This window comes from Malaya genurostris, chromosome 2 (genome assembly GCF_030247185.1).
Source record: "Malaya genurostris strain Urasoe2022 chromosome 2, Malgen_1.1, whole genome shotgun sequence".
NCBI lineage: Eukaryota > Metazoa > Arthropoda > Insecta > Diptera > Culicidae > Malaya > Malaya genurostris.
The window spans coordinates 308,688,773-308,714,088 of NC_080571.1; the positions used below are offsets into that span (position 1 = coordinate 308,688,773).

General features: G+C 35.8%; 2 protein-coding genes across 9 annotated transcripts in view; both read left to right on the forward strand.

Moving 5' to 3' along the window:
- Positions 1-423: 423 nt before the first annotated feature.
- LOC131431041 (alpha-tocopherol transfer protein-like) lies at positions 424-15,175 on the forward strand. Its single transcript, XM_058596474.1, has 7 exons — positions 424-800; positions 9,269-9,539; positions 9,727-9,929; positions 10,025-10,175; positions 10,306-10,453; positions 10,524-10,680; positions 10,749-15,175. Exons 2-7 carry the CDS (start codon positions 9,431-9,433, stop codon positions 11,178-11,180), a joined length of 1,200 nt encoding a protein of 399 aa, XP_058452457.1. The 5' UTR covers positions 424-800; positions 9,269-9,430; the 3' UTR covers positions 11,181-15,175.
- A 6,085-nt stretch (positions 15,176-21,260) lies between these two features.
- Positions 21,261-25,316, forward strand: part of LOC131431042 (adenylate cyclase type 3) — a 110,264-nt gene continuing 106,208 nt past the window's right edge. For 4 of the 8 annotated variants that reach the window (XM_058596475.1, XM_058596478.1, XM_058596481.1 and 1 more), the window contains exon 1: positions 21,268-21,659. The gene's annotated coding sequence lies outside the window, so the exon portion shown is untranslated. Of the gene's footprint in view, positions 22,234-25,316 lie in introns of all 8 variants that reach the window. The other 4 variants (XM_058596477.1, XM_058596480.1, XM_058596476.1 and 1 more) reach the window with 4 other exon arrangements.

The following is a 25,316-nucleotide window of genomic DNA, read 5'->3' on the forward strand; positions in this document are numbered from 1 at the left end:
CCGCCTTGTATTTATGCAACTCTATACACAATCCGATCCAACGATCGTTGCTATAAAATTTTCGTATTACTAACACCACCACAAACTGCTCAACTTGAAATAGGCAAATATTGAGCCGCTCTGCAGGGAATGAATGAATGTTTAGTACCACCGGGAACATCGTACGAATTGTTTCCTTCTATCACTCAATTTATCACCGCATGGCAGGGACAAGTGGCTCTCTCAATTTCAAACACACATTTATAACGCACTGAAGAAGCAGACGTCCGCTCAGCAGTTATGAGACTAGCGAGAATTTTCATTGTATTTTGTTCCAACAAGAAATTCTATCGACTCGGGGCCCCAACAGAACATCTGTTCCCGTGAGTTTTGGTGAGCGGCTCGGGAAAACTATGAACATTTTCAGTTGTGTTGGTAAAGTTTGAGGTGAGAAGGCAGAATTTGTTTCTGCGGGAGCTTTTCCTCTCGAAGGTTAATCGAGTGAAAGTATTGGCACAGGGAGGAGCCTTGAAAATTTCGCAAATGCTATCGGGTGATTGCAGAATGGTTGTGATTATCTATCTAGAATAGAATGTTAAATCAGTGTAAATGTACTATTTTAATGTGATGGATACACAGTACCAACTTGTTTCCGTCTAACTTGGTAACAAGGATAAAAATAACCTCATATTTTCGAAAAAATCTAGTTTCCATAAGAAAAAATCACATTTAAGATTTGCAACTTGTGGTTTAAGAGTTTGTTAGAGAATAGTGATTATGAACGCAACTTGAATTGACAGCCCGTATTATTAATTACATAGGTAAATTAAATGTTTATAAATGGAAAACTATTTTCTTGATCGATTTTATTTTTAATTGTGTGAAATAGTGACTAACTCACAGTACAAAATATAACCGAATCGTGACAAACGACGAAAATAATTTTACCATAACGCGGCAAAGTGTTGTACCCTTTTTCTCGCAATGGTGCTGAAAAAAAAACATAGAAAAAACAATGCCGATCTTGAATGCATCTACTAATATTTTGAGCCAGTGTTTTTGATCACACAAGCGTTTTTTTGTCGCGCTCTAGATGATGTATGTGCGAATGAACCCAGCAGGGGACAAATCACATGTTGTAGTATAAAATGAAAATACAAAGAATCGTCTGTATCTGCGCGTATGATGTTTACGTTTTGAAGTGTTTCGTTGGCCATGATTTCAACAAAACAGTATGGTTACAGGTCATTCGACTAATGTAGTTTCCTTACGTGGAAATCCATAAGGTTAGAGTTTCGTGCCATAAAACGCTGTAGTATGTCGTTTTATTACAGTGATTAGAGAACAGCAATTTTCCGACAGCGATAGAGTTTTTTTTATGTAAAATAGGCTATTCAAACATGTACCCAAAAATTGGTATGGTAATATTGCTAACGACGGTATGTGTTAAAAATGAGTGCATTGAAGAAAACGCTGTTCCTAAATCACCTCGAAGTAAATTGTTGACCATACTGTGAAAGCAATTTTTTGGCGCCAGTTCGTCTGTTTCCAACCAGACGCCAGTTGTTCCAGCAATTTGTTAAGAGCAACTAGCTGACCCGCTCGATATATCATGTTCTTAGTCCCATTTCGGCGGTGAAATGCAATAGCCTTCTATTAGTGTCGTTTGTGAGAGAAATTGAATTTGTACTTGAATATTTTTCGTTTCGGTGCAAAATAATGAACGAGAATAATAACTAACACTTCATACCAAAAGTATTATTATTTAATACTGCAGTAGAACGATAGTCGAAACAAAATAACCATTTTGGCGATTAAAAAAAACTAATCTAATCAGAATATAAATTACAGTGACAGGATGGATAAATGATTAATTTGCTTGTCTGTATGCAATACGCAAGTCAGTTGTTGTATGTTCGAGCCCGACCTGGAAGGATTCTTAGTGTTAGTAGGATCTATAGTACTAGCCATGCAATGATTCTGTACACTAAGAATTGGCTGCGAAGTCTGTTGGAACATAAAGGTCAAATTCCACAAAAGGAATGTAATTCCAAGACTTTGCTTGTACAATACGCAATCCCGCATGTGGTTCAAATATGGAAATTACGACATGGATGAAAGGAATGTCTCGGACAATCAAAAAAGTGCATGTGGTGGGATGAACTGGGCGCTATTTATTATGAGCCACTCCAACCAGCTGACATCATCACTGGTGACATATAACGCGGACGCAATATAAAGATCGTTACGACAAAGTATTTTTGCTTCATGACAACGCAAGACCCCATGTTTCGAAAGTTGTAAAAGCTAATTTGTAAACGCTGCAATGAGAAGTTCTTCCCCAGCCGCCATATTTACCAGACATTGCTCCATCCGATTGCCATTTGATCTAATCCATTGGGCATAGCTTGTAGGAGCAGTCAAACCAACACCGAAACCACCAAGAATTGGATCTATTCATTCGTCGAATTTGAAGAAAAGAAAATTTTCCGAGATATCCGCGCTTTACCAGAAAGATGGCAGAAAGTAGTAGATATGGATGGACTATAGTTTGAATAACGGTGCAAAAATGACACTCTCACAATAAATTATGAAATTTTGCGAATAATGCGCAACGAATTAATTCTAACGCCAGATGTATTATAAATAGGTTTATATAACGACATCTAAACAGAAAAATCATATACATAATATCGTATGTGATTTTTTCGTTGCTTAACTACACCCCATTATAAATATTCTGCATTCATGTATGTTTCATACAGTCGTTTAAAATTTAAATTTTATTTACACCGACTTCATTTAATAGCATGAACTAAATATTGACATTGTTGATGTGTTTGTAAGTATCATGTCAGGAATATATTGTTAATCATTAGTCTAGTTAATATAGATCTGGATTTTTTATCATAATCAGTATTGACAGTGAACCTTTCATTTAAATTAATTGTGTATAAATCTCGTCAATCTGCATTCAATTATATTTCCGAGTCGATCTTGCAGATAATAGTTTTCAGATACACAGAAATGATAAAAATTCTCGTTCATCCGACTCGCCTAGTTTTTTTATTTTTCTAAGAATGGTTATATGATCAATCGAGAAACAACAAGAAACAAGAAGAGAATCTGAACCAGATCAAAAGATTTAAAATTTATTTATTTTCCGAATAAATAGTACATTCTAAATAAAACTTTATTGATCAAATGGCTCAAAGCAATGAAAACCGCTTTTTAAATCGAATTTGATTGATAAAAAGTATAATTAACATAATTATTTTAATAATGTAATAAAAACAAAAAATAGTAAAATATTATCATCATACAAAAGTTTATCTCTAGTTTCTGTGATTTTTATTGTCAACCCCGCAAACAATTGAACATAACTTTTAATGCGCAGAAATGCGTAAGATCGCATAGTGGTTTTTTGAAAAGTAGACAGCCTTTTCCTACCTATCAGGTGTACAACTTTTCTTCCGCCGTTTTCCGATAGGTGGCTGCACCGGCTGAGGCTGGTTAAAATACATAGATGATAATTTTAAAGTGAGTGGGTACAGTGCCTAACGAGTTGTCATCGCCGTTTCAGTGACAGTTGTTCTTGCTTTCGTATTATTCACGCTCAAAAATGTGTGTTTATGTGCCCAATTCTCGCCATTTGCGGGAAGTTTTACTTTTCTGTTACAATTCGAAAAAAAATGCAACTGAAGCGCATCGAATGCTTTCAGAAACTTACGGTGATGCTGCTCTGAGTAAAAGAACGTGTCGGGAGTGGTTTCAACGTTTTAAAAATGGTGATTTCGATGTCGAAGACAAACATGATGGTGGAAGAGAAAAAACCTTCGAAGATAAATAACAATTAACTACGAGCTCTTAAAACCGGGTGAAACCATCACAGGAGATCGCTACCGAACGCAACTGATGCGCCTTAGTCGCGCGTTAAAAGAAAAGCGGCCGCAGTATCACGAGCGACATAACAAAGTCATCCTCCAACACGACAATGCTTGGCCTCACGTCGCAAAAGTGGTCAAAAGGTACCTGGAAACGCTGAAATGGGAAGACTTACCCCACCTTCCGTATTTCCCAGATGTCGCCCCTTCTGACTTCCACCTATTCCATTCGATGGCACACGGCCTGGCAGTTCAACATTTTCAATGCTTCGAAGAGTTGGAAAATGGATTGCTTCATGAATAGCGTCAAAAAAGGACTCCTTTTTTCGAGCCGGGATCCGAAAATTTCCGGAAAGATGGGAGAAAGTTGTCGCTAGCGACGGACAATACTTTGAATAATACATCTGTAAGCACTTTTTCGCAATAAAGCTTTAAATTTTGGAAAAAACGGCGGAAGCAAAGTTGTACACCTAATATATAAAACTCTAGTTGCCAAATATTATCATTGCGCCATATATTTTGTATGGAAGGATGAGACGAAAGTTCACAATGCCCCATTTTTTCAGCTTATTTCTTATTCAAACATTTCCATACTTCTTTAAACTGTTATCCTTCTCTTATCTGGGAATTAAAAAAATAGTACAGTGAAGGACAGGAAACATTTGTTTTTTATTTGTTTTCTGAGCAGCATTTCAATTTTTACGAAAATTTACGAAAATGGCTCATCCAGTGATTCGACACCTAGGACAATCAATTCTAACGGCAGTGTTTCCACAAATCACCAGAAAAATAGTAGAAATTTGTCGATATGTGATGGAAAATATTTCCAATGAAATAACTGTGTTCAAAGCAAAGCCTTGGTATTACATTCCTGTAGTGGAATTTGATCTTCTATTTCAACAGACTTCGCAGCCGATTCGGAGTGTACAGAATCATTGCATGGCTGGTGCTACGATTCTACTGACATTACTAATCCTTCGGGGCTCGAACATACGACAACTGGTTTGTTAAATCAGTGCCCTCTGCATTGAACCGCCACTCGGGATAACTGTGTTCAATTGTGTTTAATTTAGAGTAGAGTTTACTATCCTGACCAAGTTAGCTATACTTTGAAATTCCGGAGAGAAATCTGATCCGATCACGAGTCAAATAGCACTATATAATATGAAGCAGTAACACTGCATCGTTGATAAAAATTGGAAATTCAGAACAAAAAGATGATTTCTGTTACAAAGCTATTTTTGGAGCTTAGATTCTAAACAAACACAAGACCAAATAGTTTTTCATGAATTTAACTTAATTTATATATGGATAGAACGGTTCTAACGACGTATCAGAACCTCAAAGTATTGTATTGAAGTTTTCACTTAGATCCAAGATATCTATTCTTACTTCTTTTTATGTTATCCCATCTTTCCCATACCTTTCCAATTTCCGTCTATCAACTTATCCTAAAGACCTTCAACGATGTCATGAAAAGCGATTTTCTTTTCATATTCGCAGCAAGTGACTTCTACTACTCGTACGTTACCATACTTCTACTCCCGTGTGAAGATTGAAAAAGAAATCCAGCCGAACTGAAACGCACGATGAGATGATTCTAATTAATCCGATGGTTATTTTTGAAATGCTCTCGATTGTTTATTTTGTCTGAATGATCATTGATGTCGGTTTTTATTTCGATTGCGCACGCAGTAAAATTGGTGATGTATATTTTTTCATACGGTGTTATGCCGTAAACATCGGTAGGAAGTAATCAGAGTGCTAACATCTCACAGCTTAGTGAAAAATTGACATAGGTTTGATACTTCGGTGCGTATTTGTAAGTTTCATTCGAAATCGGACAAATGAAACTTAGCTTGAAAACCCCGTTTAAGTATTTTTGAATGATAAAAACCTTGAAAGCAAAAACCGAACACGAATTTTGTAATGTAAAATTTGTTTATAAACTCCTTATTTTCTGCAAAAACCGAACAAAGAAATTTTGAATGCAAAACCCAGATAAAACCTTAGCAGGCTCTTCGAAAGCTGATGTTTTTTCTGGTTTTTGCAATCTAAGTTTTTTGTCCGGTTCTTTGAAAAAAAAAAGATGTTCAGTATTTATGCATTTCGAATGCGACTTTCTATTCCACAACAAATCGTCAAAGAAACAACAAAATTGTTTTTTGCAAACGCTTTTTTGAAAGTTTGAAACGTGGGACTTCATGTCTTGGTCTAATTTATCTATCTTTATTAGATATTTCAGTATGGGCTGTTTAAGAAAGGCTTTTTTTGTGAACTTCATTTTACGTATCATATTTAAATTTAAAAACATGCGTATCGAATAGTTTTGGCTTCAAAGCCGATAAAAAAGTGTTGGTGGATAATTTTGTGTGGAATGTCACATTTATAACGCTCATATCCGTACTGTATTTTACAATATTGTACTGTGATTTCGAGTGAACTACTATGTACTGTGTTTCCTCTAAAATGTACCTTATTTTCCCATTGCAATATACTATATTCCAGTATACCAATGAGGTGCGAACAAAACAGGGAATACTGCTAATTATAGGGGAAAGTGGGGAATCTCGAACTACACTTTCATTCAGACTGATAAGTTTCCTAAAACACATAATTTTTCAAAATTTTGAAATAAAGGTTAAATTAGAAGCAAAAACCCTAAAATTTCAAATTCTATAGGTTATACTAGTTTATGGACAAACCTATTTGTTTTCCAAGAATCAAAGAAAACTATATTGAAGTATCTATATATGATAATATGTGAGGAGAAAGGCATTACACCAATTGGTATGGGCTTTTTAAATTTGTTTCATCTATCAAGTTTTTTAAATTTCTTTCATCTATCTTCAGTCTGAGTTTCGTTTGGAAGAAACCAGCATATTTTTAGAATCCCGCATTATTTGCTGAACATTCTGTTCGTCTAATACGTCATGCGCGCGAGTGGTTTTAGGAAATTTTTGGATGGAAATTTTCAAAAATTTGCCAAAACCAAAAACATAGAGACCATTGAAAAGCTTTCAGCTATCTGCAGGGAAAAAAGGCTGAAAAATTCGGGGAATTTTCCGAGTCTTATAAAAATAGCTCCGCGAAAATGAGTTTTTTTTGTGATCTTTCACAATTATCTGGAAAAATAATGCGATGTTATAATTTTGTTTTTCAAATAAACCTTATGATGGTTACAAAGATTACATTCGGACACATTGTTGGAAAACCTTTTCACGCTTTTCATGGAAAATCAACGAATTTCATATAACCGATTTCGTTGAAATTTTTGAAATTCGATGATTTTCTTTGAAAAACGTGAAAAGGTTTTCCAAAAATGTGTCCGAATGTAATCTTTGTAACCATCATAAGGTTTATTTGAAAAACAAAATATATCATCGCATTATTTTTCCAGATAATTGTGAAAAATCACAAAAACACTCATTTTTCAGAGCTATTTATGATAAGACTCGGAAAATCATCCGAATTTTTCAGCCATTTTTGCCCTGCAGATAGATAAAAACTTTTCAAATGTCTGTATGTTTTCGGTTTTGGCAAATTTTTTAAAAATTTTCATAGAAAATTTAATAATACCACCCGCGGGCATGGTATCTGGACGATGGCCTTAAGTAGCTATTTTGTGCCATTATTTCTTCATCCCGAGTCGCTTTTCACGTAGTTTTCGTCTCGCACTTATTGCCTTATTATATTTATAAAAATCGTATGGATCGTATTTTTACCAAATATGATCTTACGTACATGCATACACTCATGTACCATGGGGATAATATGTACCTACTCATAACAGCAAAAATATTACTGTGGAATTTGCAAACACAACTGTTCATTGAATAGAAATAGGAAAGTTTGTTCGAACTTAATATAACAAACTCTACAAATCCTGTTTAACCTGTTGTTCCGGAACCGAAAGTAGTATCCACAACAAATTTAGTAATTCCGTATGAAACTGTAAAGCATTTCCTTTGAACCTATAAGTTTGTGAAAATCGATTTGGCCATCTTGAAGGAAAGTGAGTGAGACTCTTTTGTAGTTTTTAATCACCATTTTCAATTCTTCCGAAACCGGATTCAGATGACCGGTATAGCCAAAGTTGGTTTGTTTGCTAGCAACAAATATGAGCTAAAAATTGCAACAGTTTAGAAACTAGTTAAACCTAGACTTACTACCTCATGTTCTATTTCGATTAAATCAATTAATCGATATCTAACAAACGAAGCGAACCTGCGTTTCTGTTACTTCTGCATATGTAAGTCAAGTTAAACAGCATGAATCAGCAGCATAAAACATGTAGTAGGATTATTACTTTTATTATTATTATTATTATTGACGTCATTACAACACCGGCATGGTATTACTGCACTACCGGTTGTGAAAATTTCATATTTTTTTCAAAAAAAATGGAATCCATTGACATTCGTTTATTCTTTCGGTCGTACTGATCATAAAATAGCTATAATTTTTATCAACCGCATCGCCGTCTTTTACCAATATTACACACTAGTAGCAGACATCCGTAACCGTTTCGATTTCTTCATAGCGTGTACGAAATAGAACAAAGCACACATCGTTTGTTTAGTGTTTTCTTCTTCTTTCGGTGTGATGCATATTGTCATTGTATATGGCGATATGTAAACTTTGACACTCATCGCCCTGTAACTGCGGAACCGGGAGTCGGATCCGGATGAAATTTCACAGTAGCTTTCAAGATACTAGGAGGTTTAATTCAAAATTCAAAGACATTTGAAAATCGGTTCAAGCATCGCAGAGAAATTGAAGGGAGTTCTGTTTTTTAAGTTTTTCCTGCACCACTTTCGGTGTTTTTGGAACAGGAAAAGGGGGGACCAGTAGTGCCGAATTAAGCTTTTATGCCCACAAACTAACAAGCTCTGCCAATTAGAAGAATTTATCAGACAGTTTTATGGGATTTGTACTTGTTTTTGACCATCGTTAGGGAAAAAATATTTATTACTATTTGGTAATTTTCCACTTATCACGCTTTAGTTCCAGAACTGGAATTCGGATCTGGACACACGCACACCCACCCACACACACACACACACACACACACACACACACACACACACACACACACACACACACACACACACACACACACACACACACACACACACACACACACACACACACACACACACACACACACACACACACACACACACACACACACACACACACACACACACACACACACACATTTGCTCAGTTCGTCGAGCTGAGTCGGTATATGATATTCGGCCTCCGGGCCTCAGTTAAAAAGTCGGTTTTCACAGTGATTGCATAGCCTTTCTATATGAGAAAGGCAAAAAATGTTAAACCAAAGAATTTTCGCAATTTCATACGTGACATTCACTGACGTTATATTTTATTCTCAATTTCAGAAAAAAAAATCGTTAGTATCGCTATAAAAATAGACTGTTTACAATGCGATTAAACATAAAATCAATTCAACACCAAAGGTAAACAGAATTCTGTTTCAAATGTTTACTTTCAAGTGAATTTGTAGAACTTGAATTAGCCTAACTGAATTAAAAAGCTAAAGGATGTCAAGCAACGGGAGCACGCCAATCAACAGCCCGCGAAGGATATTTGGCAAAACTGCTACGCTGGATAAAAATGCAATGCTCGAATACGAGATGAATAAGAATTTAGGTCAGTATTGCCAACGGAGTGTGGATGATGGCTAAATAGTCAAGGCTTTGCCAATGTCGACAATATGTCTGCTTTTGTGACAGTGGTTCTACTTTCTAGGGTGTAATATCCACGGTTGTTATGTCAGAGAAATTAATCTTTCTTTTTTTGGCTGTTTTTTCTCTGTTCGTTTCCTTTAAATCTACAGATAGTAAATTTCGCGAAAAGGCTGAGAAGGAACTGGGTGAAATTGGCGGTGAGATGACGTACACTAAAATAAGGCTCTTACGTCAGCAGTTGAATATCTATGCCGAACATCATCAGCGTGGTCTGAGCGGGCGAAGAGATGACTCGTTTCTGTTGCGATTTCTGCGCGCGAAAAAATTCGACGTGGATAAGGCGTTCAAGATGGTGAGTTCGATCTATCAAATCTGCTCAAAACATAAATTTTCGTGCAAAAAAACCTCCGTAATCATTCGTTATAATAACTCGGAATACCTCTCCAGATACAAAAATATTACAAAATGAAAGACGAATATCCTGAAATTTTCAAAGTGTCGCCTCCTTCGGAGATGAAGTTTATGCTTGAAATGCAGATACAATGTATGCTTCCGAAAAAGGATGACAACGGGCGGCAGATTTATTTATTTAGAGTTGGTGAGTAAGACTGATCTGATTAGATTACACTATAATCCGTTTATGAACTTTCCTCTTACGAATATTTATTCTAAAACGTATTTATTTTCTATTTTTTTAACAACGATATTATCCATTGATGTTCGACCAGAAAAATGTGATCCATACAAAATTCCAGTAGACTACGTTTTCCGTAGTAACGTGCTAGCTCTAGAGGATGCTATTCGCAACCCAGAAACTCAGATCGGAGGTCTGGTGGTTGTGCTTGACATGTCTGGATTGGGATTTGCACATGCTAGGTCTGAGATACAAGCAATCTTTCTTATTTTCACACTCATCATTCATGCGTTTTCGTGGTTATTTTTGCAGGTATTTATCACCACATTTAGCAAAAAAGACAGTAGAAGTAGTTCAGGAAGCATTTCCGATGCGATTCAAAGCGTTCCACGTACTCCACGAACCATTTTACTTCGATGCTATTTTGGCAGTGTTAAAACCATTCCTGAAGGATAAAATTCGAAGGAGAGTCAGTATTTTCTGCGGGAGACAACGATACCGCAGAAACTGATGATTATTTCTCGATCTTGATTGCAGATACATCTTCATGGTCACAGTTTACCATCGCTACACAAGTACATTTCTAAGGACGTGCTTCCGGTAGAGTACGGTGGAACACAACCGTCGTTCGACAATACAGAATGGCGGACTGCCATTTTGGAAAACGAGCAATACTTCATCGATCTGGAGTCGTACAACCACAGTGCTGACAGTTGCTATCAGGACGATCAGGATAATGCGGATGCCGACAGTATCGACAGTTTGCAGTTTGGTGACACGGAGACGGAGGACAGTGAGTTCGACGAAGACGATAGACGAGTGTTAAGCCCGAAGCGAACACCACGGTCACTCGTGAATATTGAAGAGATATTTCGTAAGAATGGACTCAATGGGATAGAAGTTGAAATGAATGGTACCGAGCAGATTAATGAGTGCAGCCCCAAACAAGATGAGCAAAATGCTGAATAAATTGAGTGGATGGAAAGTATTATAATTTTTTTACTTTTAATTTTTCAATGACACAAATATCAAGTTTTTTATTTAGTTTTTATTTTTTATTAAGAAACTGTTGTTCTGTTCTCCTGTATATTAAGTGATATTAAAGATTTTTTTGTTAATTTGATAGTTTTCTATTCCTTTTATATTTTTGGTAAAAATATCTGAAGTTATTCTGAAGCGCTGGCTGTGGTGAACTCGTCTCATGAGTTGTAAGCGGAAATCTGCTCTAGATAATTTGAGGGCAAACATGATTCAGAAGTAGGAAAGTCTGATATGTTTTGTTTTCCGATAATGTCAGATGCTTACTTCATTATGAACATTATGGCATCTAATAACAATTTATCGAGTCGATTTTGAACAAGAAAAACACTATTAAACAACTAAATCAAATTGTTTGAAAGTCCGACCTGTTAATATAAGAAACTGTACAATTAGTGTACACGAAATGGAGTATAATGTCCATTATCTAAAAGTTTTTAAATAACTAGAACTGATAAAAATCAAAATTCAATGATTTATTAATTTTAGTTGGTAAAACCGCCATAACTATGTTCAGTTTTTGCAAAGACTTAGCGGAAACATATATTGGAGAAGCCAAATGAATGAAAAACTGAAAGAAAAGATGATTTATTGGATAGATACGGCTCAGAGATAGGACTCGAACCTGCGTCCTTATGCGTTCCGTGCATACGCGCTACCATTTCGCCACTCTGAATTTTGTTATAGTCACTCTGAAACGCCAGTCAGACATGGTAGAACTTACATCGAACATGGCCGTCACCCGACCGATACCTTACATTCAAACATCTTTTCTGTCCATCAAACACTAGTCTTCTCGCTTTAAACATATTTTTTCGCTCAAGCATTGACTATGAGAGTGTATTTATAATCGCTTGTCACCTTCTTTAATGGTACCAGTCGCTGGCTGGACATCGTCAGTGACATACCCCTATGAAGGTTGTACTGATTGTCTGCCCTCTGACGTGAAGCAGCCATAACTAAGTTGAGTTTTTGCAATGACTGAGCGAAAACATATATTGGAGGAGCCAAATGAATGAAAAACTAACAGAAAAGAAGATTTATTGGGAAAAGATACGCTCAGAGACAGAACTCGAACCTGCGTTCTTATGCATTCCGTGCATACGTGCCGCCATTTTGCCAATCTGAATTTAGTTATGGCGGCTTTACGTCAAACCAACTAAAATTAATAAATCGTTAAAAACAATTGCGGTTTGATTGTCCGTAACAATCTGCTTCTGGTAGGAAAGGGCAGACAATCAATACAACCTTCATAGAGGTCTGTCACTGACGATGTACAGCCAGCGACTGGTACCATTAAAGAAGGTGACAAGCGATTATAAATACATTCTCCTACTCAATGCTTGAGCGAAAAAATATGTACAAAGCAAGAAGACTAGTGTTTGATGGACGGCCAGGATGTAGACTATGTTCGATGTACGTTCTACCATGTCTGACTGGCGTTTTAGAGTGTCTATAACAAGATTCAGAGTGGCGAAATGGTAGCGCGTATGCACGGAATGCATAAGAACGCAGGTTCGAGCCCTGTCTCTGAGCGTATCTTTTTCCAATAAATCATCCTTTCTGTTAGTTTTTCGTTCATTTGGCTTCTCCAATATGTTTCCGCTCAGTCATTGCAAAAAAAACTCAAAATTAAATATTTTTTTCAGATATTTCGTTCAAAGCTATTGCATCGATGACTTGATATAATTTTTCGATAAAGTAATTCCGCTTTCTGGCCCGGCTTTATGCATCGACGAGTGCAAAACATACTATATGTAACACATCATTCAAGAACTCGTGTGTGTAACTAAGCAAAAAACCATTTTTACCAAAAAATTTATCAATCAATGTTTCACGACAGTACAATCATTCCAATCTTTTGCTAATTTCTTGATGCGGTGCTTGTAGAAGGATTTGTATTTTGCCTTAGAATAGGCTTCATTTTCGGTAATTGCTTCTTCATTTTTTGAAATCAGAAATTCGAAGTGTAAATCGATCAATTTAACCACCGTTGCCATCGACTTGTGAATCGTTGAATTGTCTTGGTGAAACCGTGGTTTTTATTAGACATATGAGGTTGTTTTTCCTTGTTTTTGGCATCTAACAACGCTATGTAATATTCTCTATTGTTTATTTTACCTTTCTCAAGATAGTAGCAGAAGATAACAACATCATGTATCCAAAAATACTGAAGCCATAACCTCCCCGCTGGCTGCAGTCTGGCATTCAGATGATGATCGTTTTGATAACAGAGTGAAATGATAGATAAATGTTTCATCCATTGTCACATATCGATGCAGAATATATGATTTAGTACTTTTCAACATGGCCAAACACTGCGTTGAATCATCAATACGTTGTTGTTTATGGTTGACTGTGAGTAAACGAGGCATCTACTTTTAAAAGAGGTTCGTCATGGTCAAGTGTTCATTCATGATTCTAAACACACTAGCACTGCCGGACGTCGCTATCTCTCGGAATTCCAATTTACGATTAGATATAATCAATTTGTGGACTTTATTCAAGTTTTCTGGCGTTAATACCTCAATACCAGGCTTTTTGCGATGAAGCAGTGTCCGGTTAACACTTTTGAACTCATTGTTGAACTTATACAGCTTTTTTTCATCAAGAAGCAATGATAAATTAACACACGAAACTGTTCTGAAAATGACACTCAAATAGTCAGCCAGTTTTTTTTCTGACTTATTGAAATGTCATTAAATTTCACAAATAGTCTTTTGAAAGTTGGTACTTCAAAAACTTTTTTTGAATTTCAATAACATAGCGCCATCTGTGTGCGGGAATCTTCGAAGGACCATTACGAATGTCAGTTTATGTTTCTCAGTGGATGCAGAGCAGATTTTAACGATGTTCTAGAAACTGGTGATGTTTTGGTTAACTTCGAAAGAACATAATTTGGAAGTATCGCAATAATTATCAGCTCACCTTTTATTATGAACTAATAATACCATAAAAATGATGTTTTATTCACAAGTTTGTATCTCACTGCTTCCAAGATTGGTCCGAATCTTTTTTCAATAGCCCTACTCAGAAGCATTTAGCATTTGTTGGCTACCTCGGATGCATGCTGTTAGACAATTCAAAATAATCTTTTCGGAAGCGATTAATCCAACGTTCATAAGTGTGCAGTGGTGGATAATGTTCCTCGTGAACTTCAAAAGAACGTTTGAGTTTGGTTCAAATAATAAATTTACTTTTTCCATGTTCTATGGGATATTGGTTTGAGTTATCTATATACAAAAGGCGACTTCAACTATTTCTAGGTAACAATTTTTAAATCGATTACAATATTTAAACGTGGAAGCTGGAAAAAGTTCTTTCCTTAAAAAAATTCAATTTAGTAAATTCAGACAAAATCATTTTAGTAAATTGGATGGTGATATTCAGATGTGAAATGTTGAAATAGTTGTTGGAATTAAACGTAAATATTTTTAGTACAAACATTGATTGATATAACGCGAAGTATGTATGTGATAAAAAAAATCCAACACCCAAATAAAACATTAGCGTTTATATCGATAAAATCATATGAAAAATATCTGCTGTTGCGATCAATCAAAATATAAGAATATTTATTACTATATAAAAATGACAAAAGTTCATCGAACGAACGAATTGAATATTCAAATTCCCAATGATAGAAAATTCCCTAACGGAAGAACTACAATGACGAACAAGGTTTTTCGCGAATAGACAACGAGAGAACCGTATTGTTCTACAATTCAAACGTTCAATTAGATCATTGCCTAGACCAATCGCATGGCTTGCAACAGTTCAGGTTGCGCACTCAGAGTAGCAGAATTACATTTAAAACAACAGTTAAGCACTTAAATATTTAGAAGAAGAAAAAACTGAGCCCCAAGTAGTTTCATATTTTGATAGTTTTAATTCAAGATGCAAATAATAAAAAGAGAGAATCATAATTTTACTGGGCAGTTGATTTATCATCCGAAATTCGAATCATTGTTACAGTGAATTTACTACGCTAAACACACGTAAAATCCAACGTAAAATCCAACGAGCCATGCACATCAACATCGAATCGAGATATTCATGAGGTTACAACTATTTTTCGTTTGAATCAGACGTTGTATAGACTTAAAATACGAGACCCATGACATGTTCTGGCTCCGGTCGAGAACTAATCTGGTAATAATGAACGGTATCTTCAACCTAACCCGCCTTATAGTTCAGACTTGGCACCATCCAACTACCGCTAGTTTCGATGGATGTAAAATGCTCTTACCAGAATATATATCACTTCAAACGAGCAGTTAACACTTGCACGATTACTTCTTGGATTCGAAACATCGAGAATTTGTTGATATCTTGCATTGGATTATGTATGTTACACGCCACACGCCATTTTATTTGCGAAACTTGAGACTCTGTAGGTACTTAACTAAAATAATGACGAAAATCTGTAAATACGGTTTTTTGGTAAGCTTTAGAAAAACAATTTTCTCCTTTTTTGTAGTCAAGTGTAACAAGTCGGTCGGTGAAGGAAAACAACGATTTTTTCTCCAAATTTAGGTTTCATTTATTAGTGTATTACTATCATGTATTCATTAATGTATTCCGTATTCTTTACGCTTTCACCTTAGCCTCGAACAACATTTTATTGACATCCTCTTTCGATGCAAATTTCTTCCCAGCAAGTATTTCTAAGGGGTTCCATACCTTTCCGGTTAAGATTTCCCACTGTACGGAGTCTTTGACTACGCTATGCGCGAGAAACGGTTGTATTGGTTGTGGTTGTGTGAAACGCGCAGGTAACTTTATAGACATATTAAATGATTGCAATTTATGCACCCATTTTTGGTGTCACTGATCGCTCTTTTACATTACTATTACACCCGGCTCTCTAGACTTATTCGCATTATGATATCAGGCAAAAGAAAATAGTAATAACTGAGAATCCATAAACAAGATTTTCCAAATTTCTTATCAATGCTGGTAGAGTAATATTAATATTCTTGTTTGTAATCATTATCAAAATATGTGACCTTCTTCACGAGCTCATTTGTAAAGAAACTTGAACTTCAAAATAACTAGACTGCACGCACAATTCACGCGCAAAGTTGGGAAGTGTAAATTAAATTTCGCATAAATTAAATAAAATATCAATGAATAAAATGTAGTAAAGTCTGTTGTTTGTAGTATCATCTCAAAAACAAAGTCCACAGAGTATAACGCGGTTTGGTATGAATAAAAAACAAGTTCGAACATGTAGTTAATGCTACTTCCGAATTTAAGCATTTACTGCATACCGTATCGACAAAGTGCCGGAAAACCTGGCATAAGCATGCACAAAGCAAGAAACGTACTTACATCTGTAAAAATGCCACTTTTTTAATTTCTGTACTTCACTTTATCAGCAAACACACGAGTAGCTACCTCTAGAGCTACCTAACGAAAACTTGTAGTAGCATGTTTTGACAGGAACGTGATCCAAACGTAGCATTTACTACCGAAATTCAAGCATGCTACGTTTTATTCATACGGCCCAATGTTTAAAAATTTTCGCCCAAAAAGGTGTTTTCAATTTCATTCGATTTTAGTGAAAATAACACAAAAAATCCAACTACGTTCATACGAAAAAGCATCTAGTGTCATCTAAGTATATCCTGAGACTACGGAAATCCATAAGAGATATTCCAAGATCCAAGAATTACTTGGAATATTGGCCCTAGAAAGTACACTTCAGCTTCATCAAGAACTACAACGGCTAATGCCTATTTATTGTGTGCTGGTCATATTTTTGTTTATAGCTACACATTGCTCACTTGTATATTTATAGCTGTTCCAGGTATGTTCTCAGTGGTACAAGAACTTCAGTGAAAACAGGTCTTAAACACAGGTATAATAAACCTCTTAATTGTAAGTGAAACCACGAGTATAGACCAAAGATAAACTCAAGATTACAATGTCCCATACGATCCATCGAAAAATATCGGACCAGTAATCGTGAACCAGTGAACTTAGTAATAGTGTAGTTTTGTTGACCCTTCGTAAATAAGCGTCGATAAACATTTGAAAATGACGGTAAAATTCCATAGCAACAATACAAGTTTAAAAAGAAGTAAACATATGTAAACATACCGCACAAAATATGTTGTAACATCCATTCACTTTAATGCATCGTAAGATAAGAATATTGTAAATTGAACAGATTCTTAGCAATAATTCTTATTGATTTTTGTTTTCCTGGTTCAAAAACCACTCGATATGCAGCAACAGACTACGATTTCTATCATATTGCAATTTAAGATTAATTCTACTTAAACGAAAATTGTCATAGTTACGACGCATGTAGCGATTCGACGCTTGTTATTTTGTTTTAAAGAAGAATTGTACTGCAACTGACGGTGAACCGATTTCATCGAGGGGTCCTATTTGAATAGTATATGAAAAATCATAGAGTATTCCATCTTGAGTTTATCTTTGTATAGACCGTGATCAATAAGTTCGTTATTGCCGTTTATTATGCTGGTAGACCTTAAGCCTTAACTCCAGGTAGTTTTTGGATGACCTAAAATATTTACTTTAGCAAATGATTTGCATTTGGTATCACGAACATGAACCGTGTACAAGGATCTTGATAGTCCACTTGGTTACGCAGGTAGATCTTAAGGCCTATACTCCAAGTAGTTTTTGAATGAACAAGCACTACCTCATAACTCATCACGAATGTGATGTGAATGTGATACCACGAGTATGGACCACAAAAAAGAAACTCGCTAATGTTATTGGTTTCGTTGGTAGACCTCAAAGCAGACCATGTCACCCACTTAGAAAAAAACGTTCAACGGTGGTCCTTCATTGGTCCAATACGTCGGATCATTGGTCCAATGAAAGTCCAATCAATCGTTCAACGGGAGGCCAACACGGGACCTTCGTTTGCCGATTTTGAAACAGACCGTTGAACCGAATGCCATTTTTTTCGTTCAACAAACCCGGCAGACAGAGGTCCATTGTTGAGCCATTTTTAACATGAGGAGTTGGAGCCCCGTTGGACTAGTTTTACTGCAGAATTTCTGAAGTTTTCTCCACTTATTTGTTTAAACTAACGATACATACCTTCACAATACTTCTACTTCACGTAGAATAACAACAAATTTTCTTTCTATGTAAAGGTAACACCTAATTTTCACACTATTTTTGCAAGAGAAAAAACAACAACAAACCGTTCCAGCAAATTGAGCAAATTGAACGAATATTTCGTGCAATATGTCGTTCAACAAGCGCTCACAAACCAACAAAATTGAACGGCCTGCTGAGAGGGCAGCTTGGAAATATTAGTTTTTTGTAGTTGATGTCTTCACAAAAGTTGATGAAAAAAGTTACTAGGGTGGTCCTCATTTAGATTGAAATCTGAAATCTAACTTTCTTAATTGAACTCAAAAATGATTTTGTTGTAAAATAAAGTTGTAGGAAATTTTATTTTGAGCAACGTTGTTGAAAAAAACACCTATCTAGCTTTTCATTTGATCGAGTTACATCAATTTTCCCGAGTAAAAGTAGGGTGGCTCCTGAAAAATCACTTTTTTTGTTCTAACATTTTTGTGAAATGTTCTACGGAAAAGTTGTCTTCAGAAGAGTTGTTGGACTAATTATTGCACACAATTTTTCTCAACCAAGCTTTTTTATATGAGCTACCAGTAAACAGTTATGATTATTTTTCCATCGAAAAATAGTCAATCTTTAAATATCAATATTCATTAGATGCCTAATCGATAAAAATGTATCCTATGCGGTTCCTGAAAGGTCATAATATAAATAAAAATTTAAGAGAAAATTGGAAGGGTGTTATTTTTTTACCTTATTTAAATCAGTTTTAAAAATACCTTAAAAAACTCAAAAACATTACATAACTCTTAAACGCCTTAACGTATCAACATACTTCCTTGAGCAAAATAATAGTATTAAATTAGGTCTACAAGTGTTCCATACATTGTATGTTCGAGAAATGAGACACACAAAAACTACAGCCGAAAATAGATTTGTTGTAAGTCAAAGCACTTTTTGAAACCCAAGAAAATCTTTAGTTTGTTAAAATGAGTACAATGTATTTATTCGAACCAAAACTCATTGTGCGTCGTTTTCCGGTTTCTACAGGCTATTCGGTACACAAGTGGATGAGAAAGAATGGCCAATGTCGTAGGCGTCTCGGCACGATGTGGATAAAAATATTTGCATTTTACTAACTTGCACCAGCTTGTTGGAATGGTAGTCGAGATCATGAAAATTTCTGTTCATAGATTTATAATGGCCAACTAGTGCGAAATAAGCATAACACAGTATCTCTAATTCTCAGTTGCTCAAACTCAATTGAAGTAGTTATATTGGTAATAAATTATTTAAAATTGTTCTGCAATTTATTTTCGGCTGTAGTTTCGTATGTCTCATTTCTCGAATGGACAATGTATGAAACACTTGTAGAACTAATTTGATACTATTATTTTGCTGAAAAACGTGTGTTGATACGTTAAGGGGTTTAAGAGTTATGTAATGTTTTTGTGTTTTTTAAGGTATTTTTAAAACTAATTTAAATAAGATAAAAAAATAACACCCTTCCAATTTTCGCATAAATTTTTACTTATATTATGACCTTTCAGGAACCGCATAGGATACATTTTTATCGATCTGGTATCTAATGAATATTGATATTTGAAAATTGACTAGTTTTCGATGAAAAAACAATCATAACTTTTTACTGGTAGCTCATATGAAAAAGCTTGCTTGAGCAAAATTATGCGCAATGATTAGTTTAACAACTCTTTTGAAAACAGCTTTTCCGTAGAACATTTCACAAAAAAGATAGAACGAAAAAAGTGATTTTTCAGGAGCCACCCTACTTTTACTCGAGAAAATTGATGTAACTCGATCAAATGAAAAGCTAGAGAGGTGCTTTTTTCAGCAAAGTTGCTCAAAATAAAATTTCCTACAACTTTATTTTAAAACACAATCATTTTTGAGTTCAATTAAGAAAGTTAGATTTCAGATTTCAATCTAAATGAGGACCACCCTAGTAACTTTTTTCATCTAATGGAGTGCCATTTGATACCAAGCAACTTTTGTGAAACCATCAACTACAAAAAACTAATATTTAATAGTGAAAATATTTTTGTCACGCTAATTTCCTGTTTCGGACCACTGTGCAATGATTTGTTCGGGAAACGTGAAAGCTTGATATCTTATTAATATAATGTCTTTGCCTCAAAGCCTGTATTCCAAGGAGGTTTCGGATGGACAAGAATTTCCACAGACATAACCACAGTATGTCAGTTGGCTGAATATAGTATTACGGGAACATGCCGCACTCAAAAGTAATGCAAAAGCCACGCGTTCATATACTGATTTATTTTTTCAAGAGAATTACTGGATGCCCCCAATCTTAACTAAATTCTATGAAACCAAACAATTCCGTAATGTACATTTCATAAAATTCGTTTCACTGAATTTGTTTTGTATACGTATAAATAAATTGAGGTTTTAGTGTATACTGTTCCAAGCCGAGACTTCAACCAACAGTTTTGTTTTTGAGTGATTGTTTACCTTTTCTATATGCGATAAATTTCATCATTTCTGTATTATGATGACCCATGACAACAAAAACAGTCGATGAAGAGGTACGTTATTTAAAGCAGAGAATGAAAGGTGCTCAAACTCATCAAATGGCTGTGATATAAAATATCAACATAGAGAAGAGCAATTTGCCTCCAACTGCTACTGTATGAGTGAAATGTTTACATTAGCTATGCAAGGGTGCATGTGAAAAGGAATTGGTAGCCTGGCGGGAAAAATTACCATGTGCTTTCCCGATATTTTTTTCCACGAAGTTTAACTTTCCAATGGAGAGCTTGAAGATGAACCAGAGAGCCGCTCGGTATCGAACGAGCGTAGGAGAGCTTTCCAGGATGTAATTGCCTCCCGCATGAGCAAAAGGATCTCACTCGAGAAGCTGACAAACTTCGCGGATTCGTATCACGTAGTGGACAGTATATGAGTAAAGTTCGAGATTGTCGGTCGCAATCGTCTAGTCGCTCCTGAAAGCTGGCACGCGCCTAGGTCGTTGGCTTGGCCTATTACTTCCCATTATTACTACTACAGTGTGGAGTAAGCCCCGGGGGTTGCCGGAGCTGTACCAACACATCGGCAGCACCAGTCTGGTCATTTGTGGGGAAGGGAACCCTGGTGAATGTGAATGGTGGCTGGCTGAGTGCTTGACAGTGAGAAGCTCGAAGTCAGGAAGGCTAGATCTTTGAAAGGAAGAAGCATCAAACTAAGTGATATAGAGTCTAGCGCACGGTTCACCTCGGCCTCGTCGGGAGTGGTCAGAAATAGGCCACTGTCGAGTGCTAATTTTTTTTTATTTTAATCTAGAGTATCCTGTAGAGTTAAAAGGTATCTACCATTTCAATCGTACATGTGGTGTGCAAACGGAAGTACTTCCGGTGATTGGGAAACTGGGTTACATAATCAATCTCTGTGCTTGCTTGTCCAGTATCTGGGGAGTCTGCTCGAGTGGGAGAATAAGCACTATTGAAGAAAGCGAACATTAGTCGGTTGAAGATTTTACTGTTGGAATTTAGTCTTGTTTTGACGGTGTGTATGAGACAAAGAATGCTCGAAACAGGCTTTCGCACAGAAGCATAAAACAAGGTGAAACTTTCGTAGGCAGGCAATAAAATAACGCTCGGGAATAAACCCCGTGTTGATGTGTAAGTGCCATTGAAAGGAAAACCGCATCGGTCTGGGATAACATAAAAAGAAAAAATAATCAATATAACTGTTTGAAAATTTCCCTCTCAGTGACAGCGACAGAGAAGTGAGAGTGTGTTTCTTAGATAATTTACTATTTGTGGGGGACTCAGCTGTGAGACTGGTTGCTTTAGTAGGTAGATCATTCTGAAGACATTCTAGGAACGAGCCCTTCGTGTGTAGAAGGGTGCCAATACGAAACGACGAACACACAGAGGTATGAACTGCTACGTAGATTATATTAAATTTTCATTCTGAGCAATTTTGTGCAAATATAATACATCGAAGCTCTTGTTTCTGGATGATAACTTCAACGATTAGGATAATTTGGTTAATAGAGTAAAGAACTAACGTTTATCGTTGATAATCTGCGTTAAATGAACTCAAGACAAGACATTTGTAAATTACTTATTTTCGGCAAGTTACAACATTTCAAATCTTGTTTAATTTCTTAGGACTTGACCAAACATTACGAGAATAGCGAAGATAAAACTGAACATATTTAATTATCTGTGAAATAAGGTACCAATTGTCACGGAACAATGAATAGGATGCAATAAACAGCAACAAAATAGCAAAATTGACAGCCAGAGTAAAACTGTTTATTTTTCATTTAATAATAAAAGTTTAAAGGCACACTGCTTAAGTTCTAAGATGCCGAGAGCAAGGTAAAACTGGTTGACTTCGCTGTTTAGTGCTGATTAGGAGAAGAAACTTTCCTTTGTAACTTTTTCTACCATAATGGAAAAGATTTGTTTTGTGATCCATCATCACCATTCGCAGACGTAGCGAAAAAACATCTGATCTAAACTGATACGTTCCATTTTCTCGGTACCGTAAAAAAGGCGGTCCTATGGAAATGGATAAAGTTTTGTGTTGTAGGAAGTACTATCTTTTCATCAGATAGGGCGCGTAAATTGTTTGTAATTCTTTCAAACGACCTCGGTAATGTCAAACTAAATGTCCTCCAAGAATAAGTGATTATAAAAGACAATGAATACGGTATACGATGCATTTTCAAAATTATTTATCAAAACTTTATCCGGAAAACTCGATATCGTGATATTGATATGCACTGTTGCCTCAAGATACTTTATAGATACTATTCTGATGAATGGGGCACTTATTATATTGATCGTATCATTATTTATTACCCCACCTACCGAGAATACACTCAATTATCATAATTGGATGGATATGGGAGGACAGACGAATAAAGGGTAATAAACGCTTCCAATGAAATATCGCCATATCTGGCTTACACAATGATAATCACTTGAATTTTCTGAATTATCATCAACATGTTCGACTTAATTGTTAAACGCGTTGCTCCGATTTGGATAAAACTTTGCACGTGTCTTCTGTATAACAAATCAGTTTTATTACACAGTTGAGAAGACAAATTCTACTCAAACGAATATATTTTTGTTTAAAAATTTCTTCAAATTTGTGGCAATGTGGCAGCTGTTATTTGTATAAAAATGATGTCGAAAAAGAAGTTGTAGAAAATCGATTGAACATTTCAAAAAGCTATACCCTGGAGAAAGCTGAAGTTGTTTTGAAAATTTTGTATCTCAATTTGTTTTCTTATATTGTCCAATAAAGTCTATGTAAAACGACTTTTCAAACGCTTTGCTTGGAGGATCGAATTTCGGATACCATTCGACTCAGTTCGTCGAAATCAGCAAGTGTATGTGACAAAACTTCACACTCAACTTTCTGCCAATTGTATTCGAATGCAACTTCTAGTTTCGGAATTACAAGTTAATATAGAAATAATGTGCATTCACTTTTATCAGGTACCGATTTTTACAATTTCAGTTTCAAATGAAGATACTATGGTCTCGCAGTCGATTCATATCGTACAGAACAAATCCATGGCTGGTGATCCTATCCTTACTAAGATTCCTTTCTTGTCAGGGCTCGAACATACGACAACTGTAAGAGCAGTGCCCTATGCATTGAACTCCAACTCGGGGTGAAAATCTCCAAAACTGGGTTCAAAACCTTGTTAGACGATAGAAAATCGACATGATTTCAGTTATACCGGTACCCAGTTGTCGGTTCCGAAAATATCGGGAATAGTACTCGGATACTCCTGAATGAAACTTGCATATTGATTTCTCACGAATGACGTAAAATCAAATAAAAGATTTTACGATCTCATAGGCTACTATTGTTTTATCCAAATCCGACTTTAGGTTCCGGAATTATAGGGTAAAAAGCACAGTCTTGGCATTAATTTCCTTTTGTGGAATTTGGCCTTTCTGTTTCAACAGACTTCGCAGCCGATTCATAGCGTACAGGATCATTGCCTGACTGGTACTACGATCCTACTGAAACCAAGAATCCTTCCAGGTCGGGGCGAGAACATACGACAACTGGCTTGTAAGACCAACGCCCTATGCATTGAACCGTGTTAAAAATTTCAAGCCGTCATTTTAAAAGGTCGATGCAAAAATATACATAACTGTTTCATTTCGTAGGTCTAATTAGTTGATGGCCATACAAACTATTCTCGGCCATACCTGGATATACCGATCACTGGCTCCGGTAATAGCGATCAAAATCCCCACAAAGTAATTTTCCACTTTCGTATAAAATAGTAATGTGTTTGTTTTCGTTTCGTAGTAATTTTATTGAGTTATGAAAGTTATTTTAGTCATGCAACCAGCACCTGTACCTGTACCAATCCTCCGTTTTTAATAATTCTGTTCTAATACATAAGGCCAATTGCAATGAAATATATCAATCTTCAAAGGTGTCGTCGGCAAAACTACCCACTTATGTGGGGCATAAGGTTACGGAATTCGCTTTCGAAATTCGTGTATGAGCTAATATTTGTGCGAATAACAGTGTACAATCTCACATCTGGCACGCATGAAAAGACTAATACTTTAATTTTAAAGGAAACAGGAGGGGTGCTTCTCCTGTAAACGCGGTTTTTCGTCCCTTCGTTTCGAGCGTGGAATAAAAATATCTATGATTATTATTATTATTATTATTCTTTATTAGAAACAGCTACAGTGCAAATTTTATGTAAAAATATCGAGTGGAGAACACCTCGAGCGGTTTATAAAAGATTGTATTGGATTAAAGCGTAATAAACGAAAGGGACACCGTTGAGAAAATTACGAAAAGATATCACTTTTTTAAACTGATTTGATGAAAGTTAATGAAAATTTTTCCAATTTTGTAGTAGTTTTCTCATATCGTCTTCGCTTGATGCCATACCTAACCCAGTTTCCACCCTAACTGCTGTCAAATCGTATGTTTGAAGCTAATTTTGAACCTAGTTTC